At 41.3% G+C, this 13488-nt stretch overlaps 1 protein-coding gene across 1 annotated transcript in view; it reads left to right on the top strand.

Moving 5' to 3' along the window:
• ALDH1L2 (aldehyde dehydrogenase 1 family member L2) overlaps positions 1–13488 on the top strand; it is a 96275-nt gene that overhangs the window by 74510 nt on the left and 8277 nt on the right. The window contains exons 16-20 of the mRNA XM_007503357.3: positions 831–918; positions 2552–2645; positions 6523–6622; positions 8643–8741; positions 12199–12364. Of these exons, the coding sequence (XP_007503419.1) occupies positions 831–918; positions 2552–2645; positions 6523–6622; positions 8643–8741; positions 12199–12364 (547 nt within the window). The remainder of the gene's footprint in view (positions 1–830; positions 919–2551; positions 2646–6522; positions 6623–8642; positions 8742–12198; positions 12365–13488) is intronic.

The following is a 13488-nucleotide window of genomic DNA, read 5'->3' as shown; positions in this document are numbered from 1 at the left end:
AGCATCTCAGCTAATCACTCAGACTGCTGAAATTTGAAAACGGGATTCTGCCTCTCCAGGTGCCCCAGGATCTCTCAGATCTGGGTTTCTTTTAAAGCAAATATAGCACCCCCTCTAACTCACAATCATGCTGGCAAATTAGTTCAGTCAGTCAATTTACATTTATTAGGCACCTACTATGCACCAGATTCCCTAAAGGGGAGAAAGAGTACTACTCTAAAAATAATATTGGCCAAAAGCAGTTTAGAGACCCCCTCAGGAGTTCTCAGACCACAGTTTGAAAACCTCTGGCTTAGTAGGTAGAAAGTTGGCTTTGGAGCCTAAAAAGACCTAAGTTCAAGTTTTGTTTTTGATACCTACTGGCTTTGTGAGCCTGAGTAACTCACTTCTATCTGCCTCAATTTCCTTATCAGTTAAATGGAAATAATCATAGCACATACCTTCTCCCAGAGTTATCCTGAGAATAAAATGAGATAATATTAATTGTCTTTGTTATTATATTATATTTTTATGTTATTTCCATAACTTTATTATTTAATTTATTTTTATATTTTATATCACATTTATATGTATTTTATATTTTATTTATCATTTATTATATTATAATATTCATTGTTTTGTAAACCTTCAAGTGATATATAAATCTTATTATTATTTTCATTATCATCATCATCAACTATTACTAAGGTAGGAAAAAGGGCTGGGCCAGATCTCCTTGGATTGTTGTTTTCTCTTTTGCTTGGGGTGGCAGATCCCAGAGACTCTCTCCTTGTGGCAGAGCTCCACAAACTGTGCATGTCAAAGCCCAACTAAATGCCTTTTCCTTCTAGGTGACGCCGCTGACAGCCTTAAAGTTTGCAGAGCTCTCAGCCAAGGCTGGCTTCCCAAAGGGTGTCATCAATATCATTCCTGGCTCAGGTAACCCATTTTCCTTCTTTGTTCTGCCACCACGAATGGGAGGGAGCCAGCTGGGACTCTGTGTTCCTCCTGGGGATGTCCTGAGGGAGTCCATTGGAGTGGAGAAGGGGCCTACAACTGTCAGAAACTCAAACTGATACAACTGCTTCCCTTTTTCTAGTGACTATCTCAGATCTCTCTTTTTTTCCCAGAGTCCTACAGGAACAGGGCAATGAAGCTCTGACCCCAGCTTGTTTTCACACGAGCCCAAAGCCAGTAGTGCTTACTGACCTGGGGCTTCTCCAGAACCCCGAGTTCAACCTTCATTCTGTTACTAACCAGGGAGCAGAGAAGGCAAACAGTTGTGTTCTGCCCAAGAAACTGAAGAATTGACAGTCAGAGGGAAATAAAATCCTCCTTTCCTTTTCAGCTTTTCCATCCAGAAATATCAATTTTTTTCCCAAAATGAACAACTAGCCAATTGGACTTTTTTATGCTAGTCATACTTAACAATCATTTTGGTCTATTAAATTGTAATTCCTTATCAATGACCTATTCTTTGATAATGAATTTAACATGAAGATCACATCCTCTTTTCCCAGGGGACCATTGTTTCTCCCCTAGAAATTTATTATTTTTTTTAAACCCTCATCTTCCATCTTAGAATGAATACTGTGTATTGGTTCCAAGGCATAAGAGTGGTCAGGGCTAGGCAATGGGGGTTCAGTGACTTGCCCAGGGTCTCACAGCTAGGAAGTGGCTGAGGCCAAATTTGAACCCAGGACCTCCCATCTCTAGGCCTGGCTCTCAATCCACTGAGCCACCCAGCTGCCCCTATATTCACATAACCTTACAGAAAGCACCCCCAATCCCCCATCCTTGCTTTCTGTCTTAGTAACAACTCTAAGGCAAAAGGACAAAGGCTAGGCAAATGGGTTTAAGTGACTTGTCCAGGGTCACACAGATAAGAATGGAAAGTATTTTAATAAATGGGTTACTAAGTCTCCAGGCCCCTGACTAGCCTGGTCACCCTTCTCTTGACCCACTCAAATTTGAAAATGCCCAGCCCTGAGCTTATAGGCAGGAACTTGATCAAGGCACATAGTAGAAAAGAAAGTAACACCCCCCTCAAAATTCTTTTGTGGGGGGATAGAATGATCCAGAAGAATTATAAGAAGGCTTCATATTCAACAAAAAGTTTGTCATTTCAAGCAATCAGACTCTGGGCACATTTTCCTCCCTTTCTTTTTTGCCTATATAATTAGAATCTGTTCCTCAGGACTCTAAATCCCAGCATCCCACTTTCTTTCTCATGTTACCCGCTTTGGAGATAAAAGTTTGTCTGGGACCCACCCCTCTCTCTCTTCACACCCCCCCCAACGGAGCTGGAAAAACTTTTCTTTACTCAGGCTTTTACTTTTGTCCTTTTATTTCTTCTACTTCAAGTGATTATTAATAAATCTTATAAAATATACTTGGAGTTATTGGATATTAATTTTAATCTTACATGTCTTATAGGAAAAACAAAACCTGACTACCTGATCTAACTTTATTTAAATGTTGGTTTCAAGGATGATCTCAATCAAATGCCCATTCCTCTACCCAGAATTTAAAATGATTTTTTTAAGTTAGGTTTTATCCCTCTGTCCTCCAGGTGGATTAGCTGGACAGCGCCTGTCAGAACACCCAGATATTCGCAAACTTGGCTTCACAGGTTCCACAGCAATTGGCAAACAGATCATGAAGAGGTAGGATGCCCAATTGGCAGGTCTGCCATCTTGCTTCAGAGCCCTTTTGGCTAGGGATGCTTGGGTGGAGACAGATGGGAGGGAGACCTTGCTGGCCCCTTGCAATGCCAGAAACACTCTGGGGGGTGAGGGGGGGGTGCAGGGATTTCAGTATCCAGGTGTGTGAACTGAATGATGCCCAGAAATTCACCTACAAAGGTAGGAAAGACAAAAGAAACTAGAACTACAAGAATTATGTACAGGAAAAGCCCCATCCCTAAAAACTGACACAAGTGAAGAAAAGGTGAGACTAGGGCCTACAATAATGTTCATGAAACTAAGGACGACAACATAAAATACCACTTGAACTCTAAACACACAATTATAATGAGGTGGCTATAGGGCACCAGAGTATACAGAGTACTGGACCTGGAGTCAGGAGGACCTGAGTTCAAATGAGATCTCAGACACTTACTGTGTGACACTGGGCAAGTCACCTAACCCTGGTTGCCTCGGTTTCCTCATCTGGAAAATAAGCTAGAGAAGCAAATGCCAAACTAGATGTGTGACTCTGGATAAGTCCCTTAATCCTCTTTGCCTTGGTTTCCTCATCTGGAAAATGAGCCAGAGAAGCAAATGGCAAGCCACTCCAGTATCTCTGCCAAAAAAATCCCTAATGGGGTCACAGAGAGTCAGAACTGACTGAAAATAGGGCCCCAGAGTATACAGAGTGCTGGACCTGGAGTGAGTTAAAATCTGGCTTTAGATACTTATGAACTGTGTGATCCTGAACAGGTTATTTAAGCTCTCTCTGCCTCAATTTCCTTATTTAGAAACCAAGAAAATAATAGCACCTACCTCCCAGGACTGAGGATAAAATAAAATATTTGTAAAGTGTTTTGCAAACCTTAAGCTATATAAATGCTGGCTAATTATAATGACCAAGCTTGAACCCAAGGAAGAGATGAAAAAATATGCTTCCTTCTCTTCTTTGCAGAGGGCTGGGACTATGCTGGTTAAGTTTTGTGAACTTCCCATTAATCTTTCTAAATAAATAAATCTTTACAAAGGCCAAAATTCTGGGCCAGAGAAGGATATTTTTGGAAATGCAGAAGACGTTCAAATATTGTTAATTTTTTAAAGCAGGTGTTGCCTTAGAATAGCACAATCACCAAAGCTCCTCCCTTCAATGAAAAGAAATTATTTATAGGGTAAATGCTAATGCAGAATGGAGCAATGAGGGCCCCCTTCTTTGGATCCCTTAGGACAGCTGCTCTCTTTGCTCTCATCCTCATTTCCTGAATAAAAATGACCATATCATCCAGCCACACTGAGATACTTCTAAAGGACACCAGGGGCCCCAGTGCTTGCTGGACAGCAGCATGGGGCTAGAAGCACAGACAGATTTCTAAATCTGGAAACCTGACAAAAGTTCCCCAAGAAAAACCTTTTAGCTCCCCTTCAAGTTCGGACTGGAGCCAGCTTGGGGCCCCAGAGCTGGCTGGAGAGGTCTGCACAGGGCCACAGTGCCTCTGGTCTATTAAAACCTTTTAGTTTTTACAACTAAGACCCAAAGTCCAAAGTGGAGATACTTCAGGCTAAAATGAACTGGGGGAAGAAGAAAGGAGTTGAATCAAGGGTGCCTAAAAATGAATAAGGAAAAAGTGGATTCAGATTTGTTGAGCCCGTGTTCAGAGCAGGTTGGGGAGATTAACCAGGCTGGGGCATCAAAGGGGCTCAATAGATGGAGAGCCAAGCCTAGAAATAAGAGGACTTGGGTTCAAATCTCCCCACAGACATTTTCTAACCATGTGACCCTGAGCAAGTCATTTAACCATTCTTCTGAGTTGGAATCAATACAAAGTATTGGTTCCAAGTCAGAAGGTAAGGTAAAAGTTAAAAAAATAATAATAACCAGGCACCTGGTAGAACAGAGTGGATACTGTCTCTGCTCAGACTTGGTGCTTTCAGGCATCCCTATCCCCCAACTCGCAGAAATTTTCCAAAGCCCCCTTGAAGTGATAGGAACCCATGCTTTTTGTGTGTGGGCAACACATTTAGGATCAAAAGGCTTCCAACCTTAGAACATGGAGAATGAAGACAGCTCCCTGGGGGGGGGGGGGGGGGGCAGCACTCTTCCCTGAACCATCCTAGTCACTTGCTCGGAATGGGACTCCAGAAAAGGAGAGAATCTGGGGCTTGTTTCTCCATAATAGGCCTCTGTTCCACATTTAACCAACAGATTCCTCCAGCAGCAGCCCCCGACTGTAAAGATAATTTTAGGGTTGTGACTTAAAAATCTAGATTTAATTGGTTGCCAAGGGAAACCTCAAATAAAATACCCAAGTCGGTTTGAAAATTTATGGTAATTTAATTAATATAGAGGGAAGGAATTTAAGGAGAAGGAGGAAAGAGGATATAGAATTTCTCCTGCCTGGTCTGTGCCGGGGGAGTTTAAAATCCCTGCCTCTAGGTCTCTGAAGAAGATTAGAGGCTTCTAAGAGGATAAAGTTGGAAAGTAAAGGAGGAAAACTCAGCCAGGAACTCACCACTGAAACGGACAATAGCTTGTAGCCATGCTAAGATGCTGAAAGGCCCAGCATGCTGCCACCAGCCAACTCTCCGTCGCCAGAAAGGTGCCCAAGAGAGGAAGTGAGCCAAATATATAGACCTTTCACTCTTGTGTCTCCTCCTCTAAATGCCCATATCTTTTAGAGTTCTCATCTTTGATTAGATTATATTTTTAGAGTTACTTAACACTAGTTCACCTTTTGTGAGTTACTTAACCTTTTTTTGATTAATTTAACCTTTATAGTTACTTAACACCTTTTTGTATTAAGATCTTAAAATAGACTTAACTTAAAGTTCTAGTTTCACTATAAGGTAAGAGTTAAGTACCTTCATTGTTCAATCAGGAAATTACAACTTTATCTTCCCCTAAAGTATGGTCTAAGAAGGGTGGAGTAATTTAACATTCACAATTCCCCCTGATTTTGTTAGGCTAAGTATCTTCATTGTTAAAATCAGGAAATAGCTAAATCCAATCTTCACACCACCATGATTCCACCTCTGCACTGTCAAGGTCCTCCCATGGCAGAAGATCCCCCATGCTAATGTTATCCTCATAGGCTTCTCCTCTCCAGAATATAGTGCTAATATCTTCTCTCTAAGAACCAGATTTTAAGCTGACCTGGGGGAGGGGAGGGGGGGACTTAGACTAGACACAGTACTAGACAGCACCATCATGTTCCTGGAGTCCAGGGTGCCTCTGGTCGTTTTTTACAACTAAGACCCAAAGTCTCACCCCACACACAAATTCCATCTCCACAGGACTCTTGGAAAAACTCTTTTCTTAGAACAAATCTCTATTCTCCAGTCCTTAGTCATTTATGCCCTACCTGTTTCTTGCTTCTCTTCTCAGCATCTCCCACTGGACGTTTTGGGGGTCAGAGAAGTCCATTTCTCTTTCCATCTCTCCTCTTCTAACCAGCTAGCTTGGGTTCTGCACCTCTCCCTGGGCTGTTTCTTTAATAAGTTCTCCAAAACAACTGTCAAAGGATAAACCCACTTCCTCCCACCTCTTGCTTTCAGTGGGGCAGCCCCTCCATCCACCTTCAGTGAACATTGGAAAGCATGATTCAGGACTAAAAAACAAGAGGCTAAAGCAGAGGACGAAAGGCGGGTGGAGTCTCAGGAATGAAGCCAATGCACATGGTAGCTTATGTCACCCCAGTGTCCCTAAGCCTCTGCTGTAGGTTGTTCTCTGGTTACTACCATTTCCCCCCAACAATAACACTAAGGGATGATGGATGGAAGGGAGTAAGGGAGGGAGGGAGGGAAGGAGGGAGGGAGGAAGGGATTGCTATGAAAGGTTTCTTTTCCCCATTTTCTCCTAAAGCTGTGCCGTGAGTAACTTGAAGAAAGTTTCCCTTGAGCTTGGCGGCAAGTCCCCACTGATCATCTTCGGTGACTGTGAACTTGACAAAGCTGTGAGAATGGTAAGAGGGCACCAGGCGGAACAACATGTCGGCCATCCTCATGAATGTAATTTCAGTGACTTAACATAACATGTAGATTTCACCAGGTAGAAACAGAGCCTTTTTAAAAAGGTTTTTGTGGAAGATTTTTTTTTAACGGTTCTCCAATCTGAGGATTTAGTTTGTCCTCACTAAACTTGCAAATAAATCTGCTGCAACAGTGAGATTTGGAAGTAATCAGCAGAGGACTTAATTTACCCACAGGGAGCATGTGTCCAGAGGCTTGGTAATACCGCTTTCCTGGGGAGAAGGCGCGCTTTTGGATAAATAAAGTATAGAAATATGCTCAGTTCCTTAGAAAGAAAGGCAAGTGAAAGCCTGCTGAGGCCCACTTTGAACTAAGCCTGTCCTTAACCCCAGTTAGGTCTTTGTAGCTCTCCCCAGAGGCAGCCCTGAAAAATCCTTTGATTCAGTGGGAAAGGCGTGTTCATCAACGCTACATCACTTACTGAACTGACCAATCAAAGTTACAGATTGCTGTGGGGCGGAGCTGCATTCCTGACCAATCAAACTCACAGATTGATGGGGGGCGGAGCTGCATACTGGACTGACCAATCAAACTCACAGATTGCTAGGAGCGGGGCTGTGTCCCAGGTTGATTAGGAGAGCCTTAATCATTGAAAGCCAATTTCACTAGCGCCATCCCTGCATCAAATACATTTACTGTATGCCCGAATGACAGAGAAGCAAGAATGATATCGGAGAAGTCAGAAGTTCCAAAGGAAAAGATGTTTGCCACCCAGGAAAGGGGTTTTAACAGAGTTCTGTCACGAGGCTGCTGTTCCTTAATTAAGCAACAATCCTCAAATAATATGAGATCAATATAGGTAATGTAATTTTGAATTAAGAAGGTTCCACTGTTGTATGCTATTTGCTCTGGGGTAAGAATGTACGGTATACCTTCAAAACACTATGCCTGCCAGCAAATGGTTCACAGTCTGAAATAGACGAGACAGGCAGCAGACAGACAGAAGGGCTGAATTCATGGGGTGTTGGTATGGGCACATAGAGGGGACAGGAAACGATTATTTTATTAAGCTTAAGTGAAGCCTTGAATTCCACCATGTTTGAAATCTTGCCATTCCAGACAACTTTTATCTTAAAGCGTGTCAATGGACAGCTACTTGAAATCAGAATCAAAATTTTCTCCAATTTTTCTTTCTAAAGTTATATGGCTTAAAAAGCACCAAGCCTTGTACATAACATGTCTAACCATGTAGGTATTTCTAGGATTCATATTTCTTCCAAATGAGGTCCTCCAATTTCTATATGAACTGGAAAGACCTCCATGAACTGATGTGGAGCGAAATGAATAGAACCAGAGCATCGTACACAGTAACTAGAACATTGTGGAATGACAAAATGTGATAGACTTTGCTATTAACAGCAATGTAATGATCCAGGACAACTCTGAGGGACTTATGAGAAAGATGCTGTCCGCAGCCAGAGAAAGAACTGTGGGAGCAGAAACACAGAAGAAAAGCATGTGATTTATCACTTATTTATATGGGTATAGGATTTGGGGTTATGGTTTTAAAAGACTCTATGACAAAAATGAATAATATGGGAATAGGTATTGAGTGATAATAATGTACAACCCAGTGGAATTATTTGTCAGCTCTGGAAGGGAGGAGGGAAAAGGGAGGGAGAGAACAAGAATCATGTAACCATGGGAAAATAATTTTAAAATGTTTAAAAGAAACAAATGAGGTCCTCCAAACCTCAGCCTCTCAGTACCTTAATAGATGGTTATCTGAATAGAAATGCTAATGAGCAAAAGGGAAAAAGGAAGGTGGGGAAAAATACAGCTCTAAGACTGTGTCAGGTCATGAATAAATAGCTTAATATAGTTTCCAGGCACCGATCTAATGAATAGCTTAACCCAAATAGGTTTTTCTTTTTCTGTGATTCTTCTGTGTTGTGTAACTGTTAAAGGTAACATCTTTAGTTTAACAACTCCCTTTCTTTTCTTCTCTCTAAGGGCATGGGAGCGGTTTATTTCAATAAAGGAGAGAATTGTATCGCAGCAGGCCGGTTATTTGTAGAAGAATCCATTCATGATGAATTTGTGAGACGAGTGGTAAGACATGCTAGATGTTCTCAGAATTCAACAGAAGAGTTAGTTCTTTGCTTAGAGACACCGTGTCTACAAAGTACTCCAACGTGCTTTATAACTAGCCTTATTAATTATTACCTGAATCTGCTTACCCACAACAAACTTTTGTCAACAATATCAACTTTTTTTTTTTAAGCTGTACACCTACTGTGTGCCACACTCTGCTAGGTGCTAGGGACCAAGGCTAAATGAGCAGTCATTCTTAAATTCCAGCTCACCAACCATCTCTGCCCCTCTGGGTCACACTCATCCATTGCCCCTTCTACCTCAAATCAAGAGTTTTGCATCAAGAAATACAGGAGGCTGAGACCTAGGTCCAGAGATGAGAGGTCTTGGGTTCAAAATTGACCTGAGACACTTCCTAGCTGTGTGACCCTAGGCAAGTCACTTAACCTTTGATGCCTAGCCCTTAACACTCTTCTGTCTTGGAACCAATACATTTATTGATTCTAAGATAGAAGGAAAAGAGAGGAGAGAAGAGAAGAAGAGAAAAGAAGAAGAAAGGGAAGAGAAACAAGCAAACAAAGAACTAGTTTACAAGGTTGTAGGGAATGTAAATTAGGGGGGAAACCATGACAATGGGATGGGAATGAAATTAGATTTATGGTACTTGAAGAATTGTAAATTGAGTTTAAAGTCCTCAGGGATATGAGGACTTAATATGAATTTCCTAACTATTTGGGGAATCTGATCCAGGAAAATCTTCTTCCCAAATATCTTTAAGAATTAGGTAGGTGTGGGACAGCTAGATGGCTCAGTAGTTAGAGCCAGGTCTGGAGATAGGAGGTCCTAGGTTCAAATTTGACCTCAGCTGTGTGTCCCTATGTTAGCTGCTTAACCTCAATTGCCTAGTCCTTTCCACATTTCTGCCTTGTTACTTATACTCTATCAATTCTAGGACAGAAGATAAGGATTTTTAAAAATAAAGAAAGAAAGAAGTACAAGGTAATCATAATAGGTATATGGTCAAAGAATATAAACCAGCAGTTTTCAAAGGAAGATATCTAAGCTATTAATGACCATATGAGGGGGGGGGGTAATATGCTCCAAATCATTGATAATTAGTGAAATGCAAATTAAAGTAATTCTCAGGTTCCAGTTCACACCCATCAGATAGGCAAAGATGACAAAAAAAGGAAAATGATGAGTGTCGGAGGGGCTACAGGAAAATAATCATATTAACACAGTCTGTGGAACTGTGAAACCATCCAACCATTCTGAAAAGCAATTTGGAAGCGTGCCCAAAAAGTCATTAACTGTGCACCCCCCCAGCAATAACATGACTAGGCCTGTACTTCATGAGATCAAAGAAAAAAGGAAAGGTCACATATGTGCAAAAATATTTATAGCTAGCAGCTCTTTGTGTGACCAGCAATGAATTGGAAACTAAGGAGATGTCGCCATTTAGTTGGGAAAACCTTAACAAATTACACTAAATGAGTAGGGTGGAATAATATTGCACTTTGAGAAATAATGAAAGGGAAAGTTTCTGAGAAACCTGGAAAGATCTATATAAGCAAAATGACCTGAACAGAACCAAGAGAATAGTTTATTCAATAGCAGCCAGGAAGAAAGGAAGGTAGTGAGGGAGGAAGCAAAGAAGGGAGGGAGGGAGGAAAGTGATTTTGAAAGATTTAAGAACTCTCCAACAATGATGAGACCAATTCTGCCTCCAGAGACCCAATGATGAGGCATGTATGCTACTCACTTCCTAATGGAGAGATGTGATAGATCCAAAATGCAGAACAAGATACACCTTTTGGAGCACAGCCAATGTGATCATTTGTGTTCCTGGACGGTGGATATTTTTGACATGGATTTTGACTTGTTTTGTTTTTACATTTTGGCGTGGTAGGGATAGGAGGGAGAGGAAGCGAGAAATAATATTTTCCTGACATTAAAAAAACAAAAAATTTTTTAAGGTAGAGAAAAGTGAATGAAGGAAGCAGCTAGGTGGTTCTCTGGATAGAGAGCCAGGTCCAAAGAGGGGAGGTCCTGGGTTCAAATGGCTTCAGGCACTTCCCAGCTGTGTGACCCTGGGCAAGTCCCTTGACCCCCATTGCCTAGCCCTGACTGCTCTTCTGCCTTGGAAACAATACACAGCATTGATTCTAAGATGGAAGAGAAGGGTTTAAAAATAAAATCAAATATGGTATCAAGATTACAAAAAAAATCCAAACTGTGATCTGACCAAGACAGAGTACAACTGGACCACCATGTCCCTCCTTCTGGATACTAGATTTTTGATATTAAACCCATGATCATGCTAGGGTTTGTTTTGATTTGTTTGGCAGCCATATTTTTGAGTCATATTTGAGCTTGACGTCTGTTAAATTCCCATGCTCCTTTTCACATGAACGATTATTTAGCTATATTTTCCTCATCCTATACTTGTATATATTTTTTTAAATCCTTAACTTCTATTTTAGAAGCAATACTGCATATTGGTTCTAAGGCAGTAGGGTGATAAGGACTAGGCAATGGGGGGTTAAATGACTTGCCCAGGGTCTCATACCTAGGAAGTATCTGAGGTTGGATTTGAATCCAGGACCTCTTGTCTCTAGGCCTGACTCTCAATCCACTGAGTCACCCAGCTGTCCCTTTGTGTATTTTTTTTTCAAACAAAATACTCTAGGTAGCAGGAGGGTGGAGGAGGATTCAAGATTCAAAATTCTTTTTAAAATACTGGAAACTTTTTACATATAATTGCAGGGGAAGTGGATTTTTAATTTAAAAAAGAAGAAAGAAACAAAATACTCCAGGTCAGTAACGCAAGTGTTTCTGAAAAATAAGGGAGCAATTGGAAAATATTTTTTTTAAGGCTCAGAAATTTACGACCTTAAAGAGACTTTAAAATTCCTCTAGGCTAGGTCCAACACCCTCATTGTACATTTAAAGAAATCCACTCAGTAGTCAAGGCTTTTCCCATTGTTAGTATATTGAAGGCCATGATGGTGTCAACCATGTTTCACATAAAAGCCAGAAGAGCGGCCAAGTGGCATAGAAAATAGAGTACCAAGCCTAGAGTCAGGAAAACCTGAGTTTAAATCTGACCTCAGACACTTGTTAGCTTGTTTGCCTCAATTTCCTCATCTGTTAAATGGGGATAATAATAGCAACTATCTCTGAGTTTGTTACAAAGATGAAATAAGATAATGATAAAGCATTTAACACAGTGCTTGGTAATACTAAGCACTATATAAAGGGTAATTTTCATTATTATTTATTATAGATTTTCAGCACTGGAGTATGTGCCAGACCTAAAAATATTTCTAGTGGAAATGTACTTTTTGGTATCTTATGTAAATATATACTTAAGAAACAGCTGCTTACTCATTTTAAAGAATTAGTTCAAAGGAATTAGCACCACTTGTGTTCTGTAAATTATAAATTGTGTTTCCTTAACTGTGGGGGACCATAGGTAGAAGAAATAAAAAAGATGAAAATTGGCGACCCCCTTGACCGATCCACGGATCACGGCCCCCAGAACCACAAGGCCCACCTGGATAAACTTCTGCAATACTGTGAAACTGGGGTGAGAGAAGGAGCTACTTTGGTATGTGGAGGAAGACAAGTCCCCAGGCCGGGTAAGAACCAGCACTGTGCCTCCTCAGCTTTGTTCGTGTACCACATTTCTAGAGCATCTTTCTATTCCCTAAATGGGAAAAAGGCATTAACACTTCATCGCAGCCATGACATGCCTGCACAGTAAATTGAGGCATTCATGGTACAAAGGAAAGAAAACTCTGGGCAATAAGTCTAGGATTCTGAGCTCTCTTCTCTCGTCTTCTGGCCATGTTGTCTAATGTTCATGATCTTTTTTTTCCCTCAAATTGGGGGAATATAGATCTATCCATCTTACCTACCTTAAGGCTCAAATAAAATCATGAATGTGAGTCTGTAAAATACTATGTAAATGGCCGAGGGCAGAAGGTTTAGAAGTGGAAAGAAAGGTGCTCAGACAGGAAGCCCAAATTCCTCTATTTGTAGATCAGAAAATTAAGCCTTGGAGTGGGTATGACCCACGTGACTCGGGGAGCAGAAGTGAGATTGAACCCAGCTTTTCTGAACGCAGGGTGGCTGTAAACCCCAGGTATCTGCCACCTCACATCAATACAGCCTGATTGGGGGCATTCTGAAATTTCATCTTGAGACTTATTACCTGGGAAAACAAAATTTCTCTAACCTTAAATAAGCCGATTCTCCTAGGGAGACAGAACTGGCCCGATGCTTTGGGATGGACTGTGATGCTGCTGGCCAGCTAGGGGAGACAAGGCAATGAACACTGATCTATTAAGGGCTTGATAGGTAACAACAGGCACTATGCTAAGAACTTTGGGTACAAACACAAAGAGAGACAACCGTGCTCTCACAGAGGGGAAACAGCAGGACAAAAGGAGGCACAAAGCATGTGGGGGTGAGGCTTGGTAAAGTGCAGAAAGTCAAATCACAGCAACGAAGGAAATGAAGGTTAGCCAGCCTGGGACCCTCTCCAAAATGGCAGCCTTAAGAGGAACTCACCAATGGGAAAAGGAAAAATGGGCCCAGGAGAGCATATGTATGTTGCAGAATGGGAAAACTACAGGGGGGAGATAGCCTGTCTTCCAGGGTGAGGAGCCCCCAAGCACTGAGGGTTCCTGGGTGAAATTACCATGGTATTAAAATGTTATTTTTTTTAATAAAAAAGAACTAAATGACTCAGTGGATAGAG

Source organism: Monodelphis domestica, chromosome 5 (genome assembly GCF_027887165.1).
Source record: "Monodelphis domestica isolate mMonDom1 chromosome 5, mMonDom1.pri, whole genome shotgun sequence".
Taxonomy (NCBI): domain Eukaryota; kingdom Metazoa; phylum Chordata; class Mammalia; order Didelphimorphia; family Didelphidae; genus Monodelphis; species Monodelphis domestica.
This window is presented reverse-complemented; position numbering and strand designations above follow the sequence as displayed.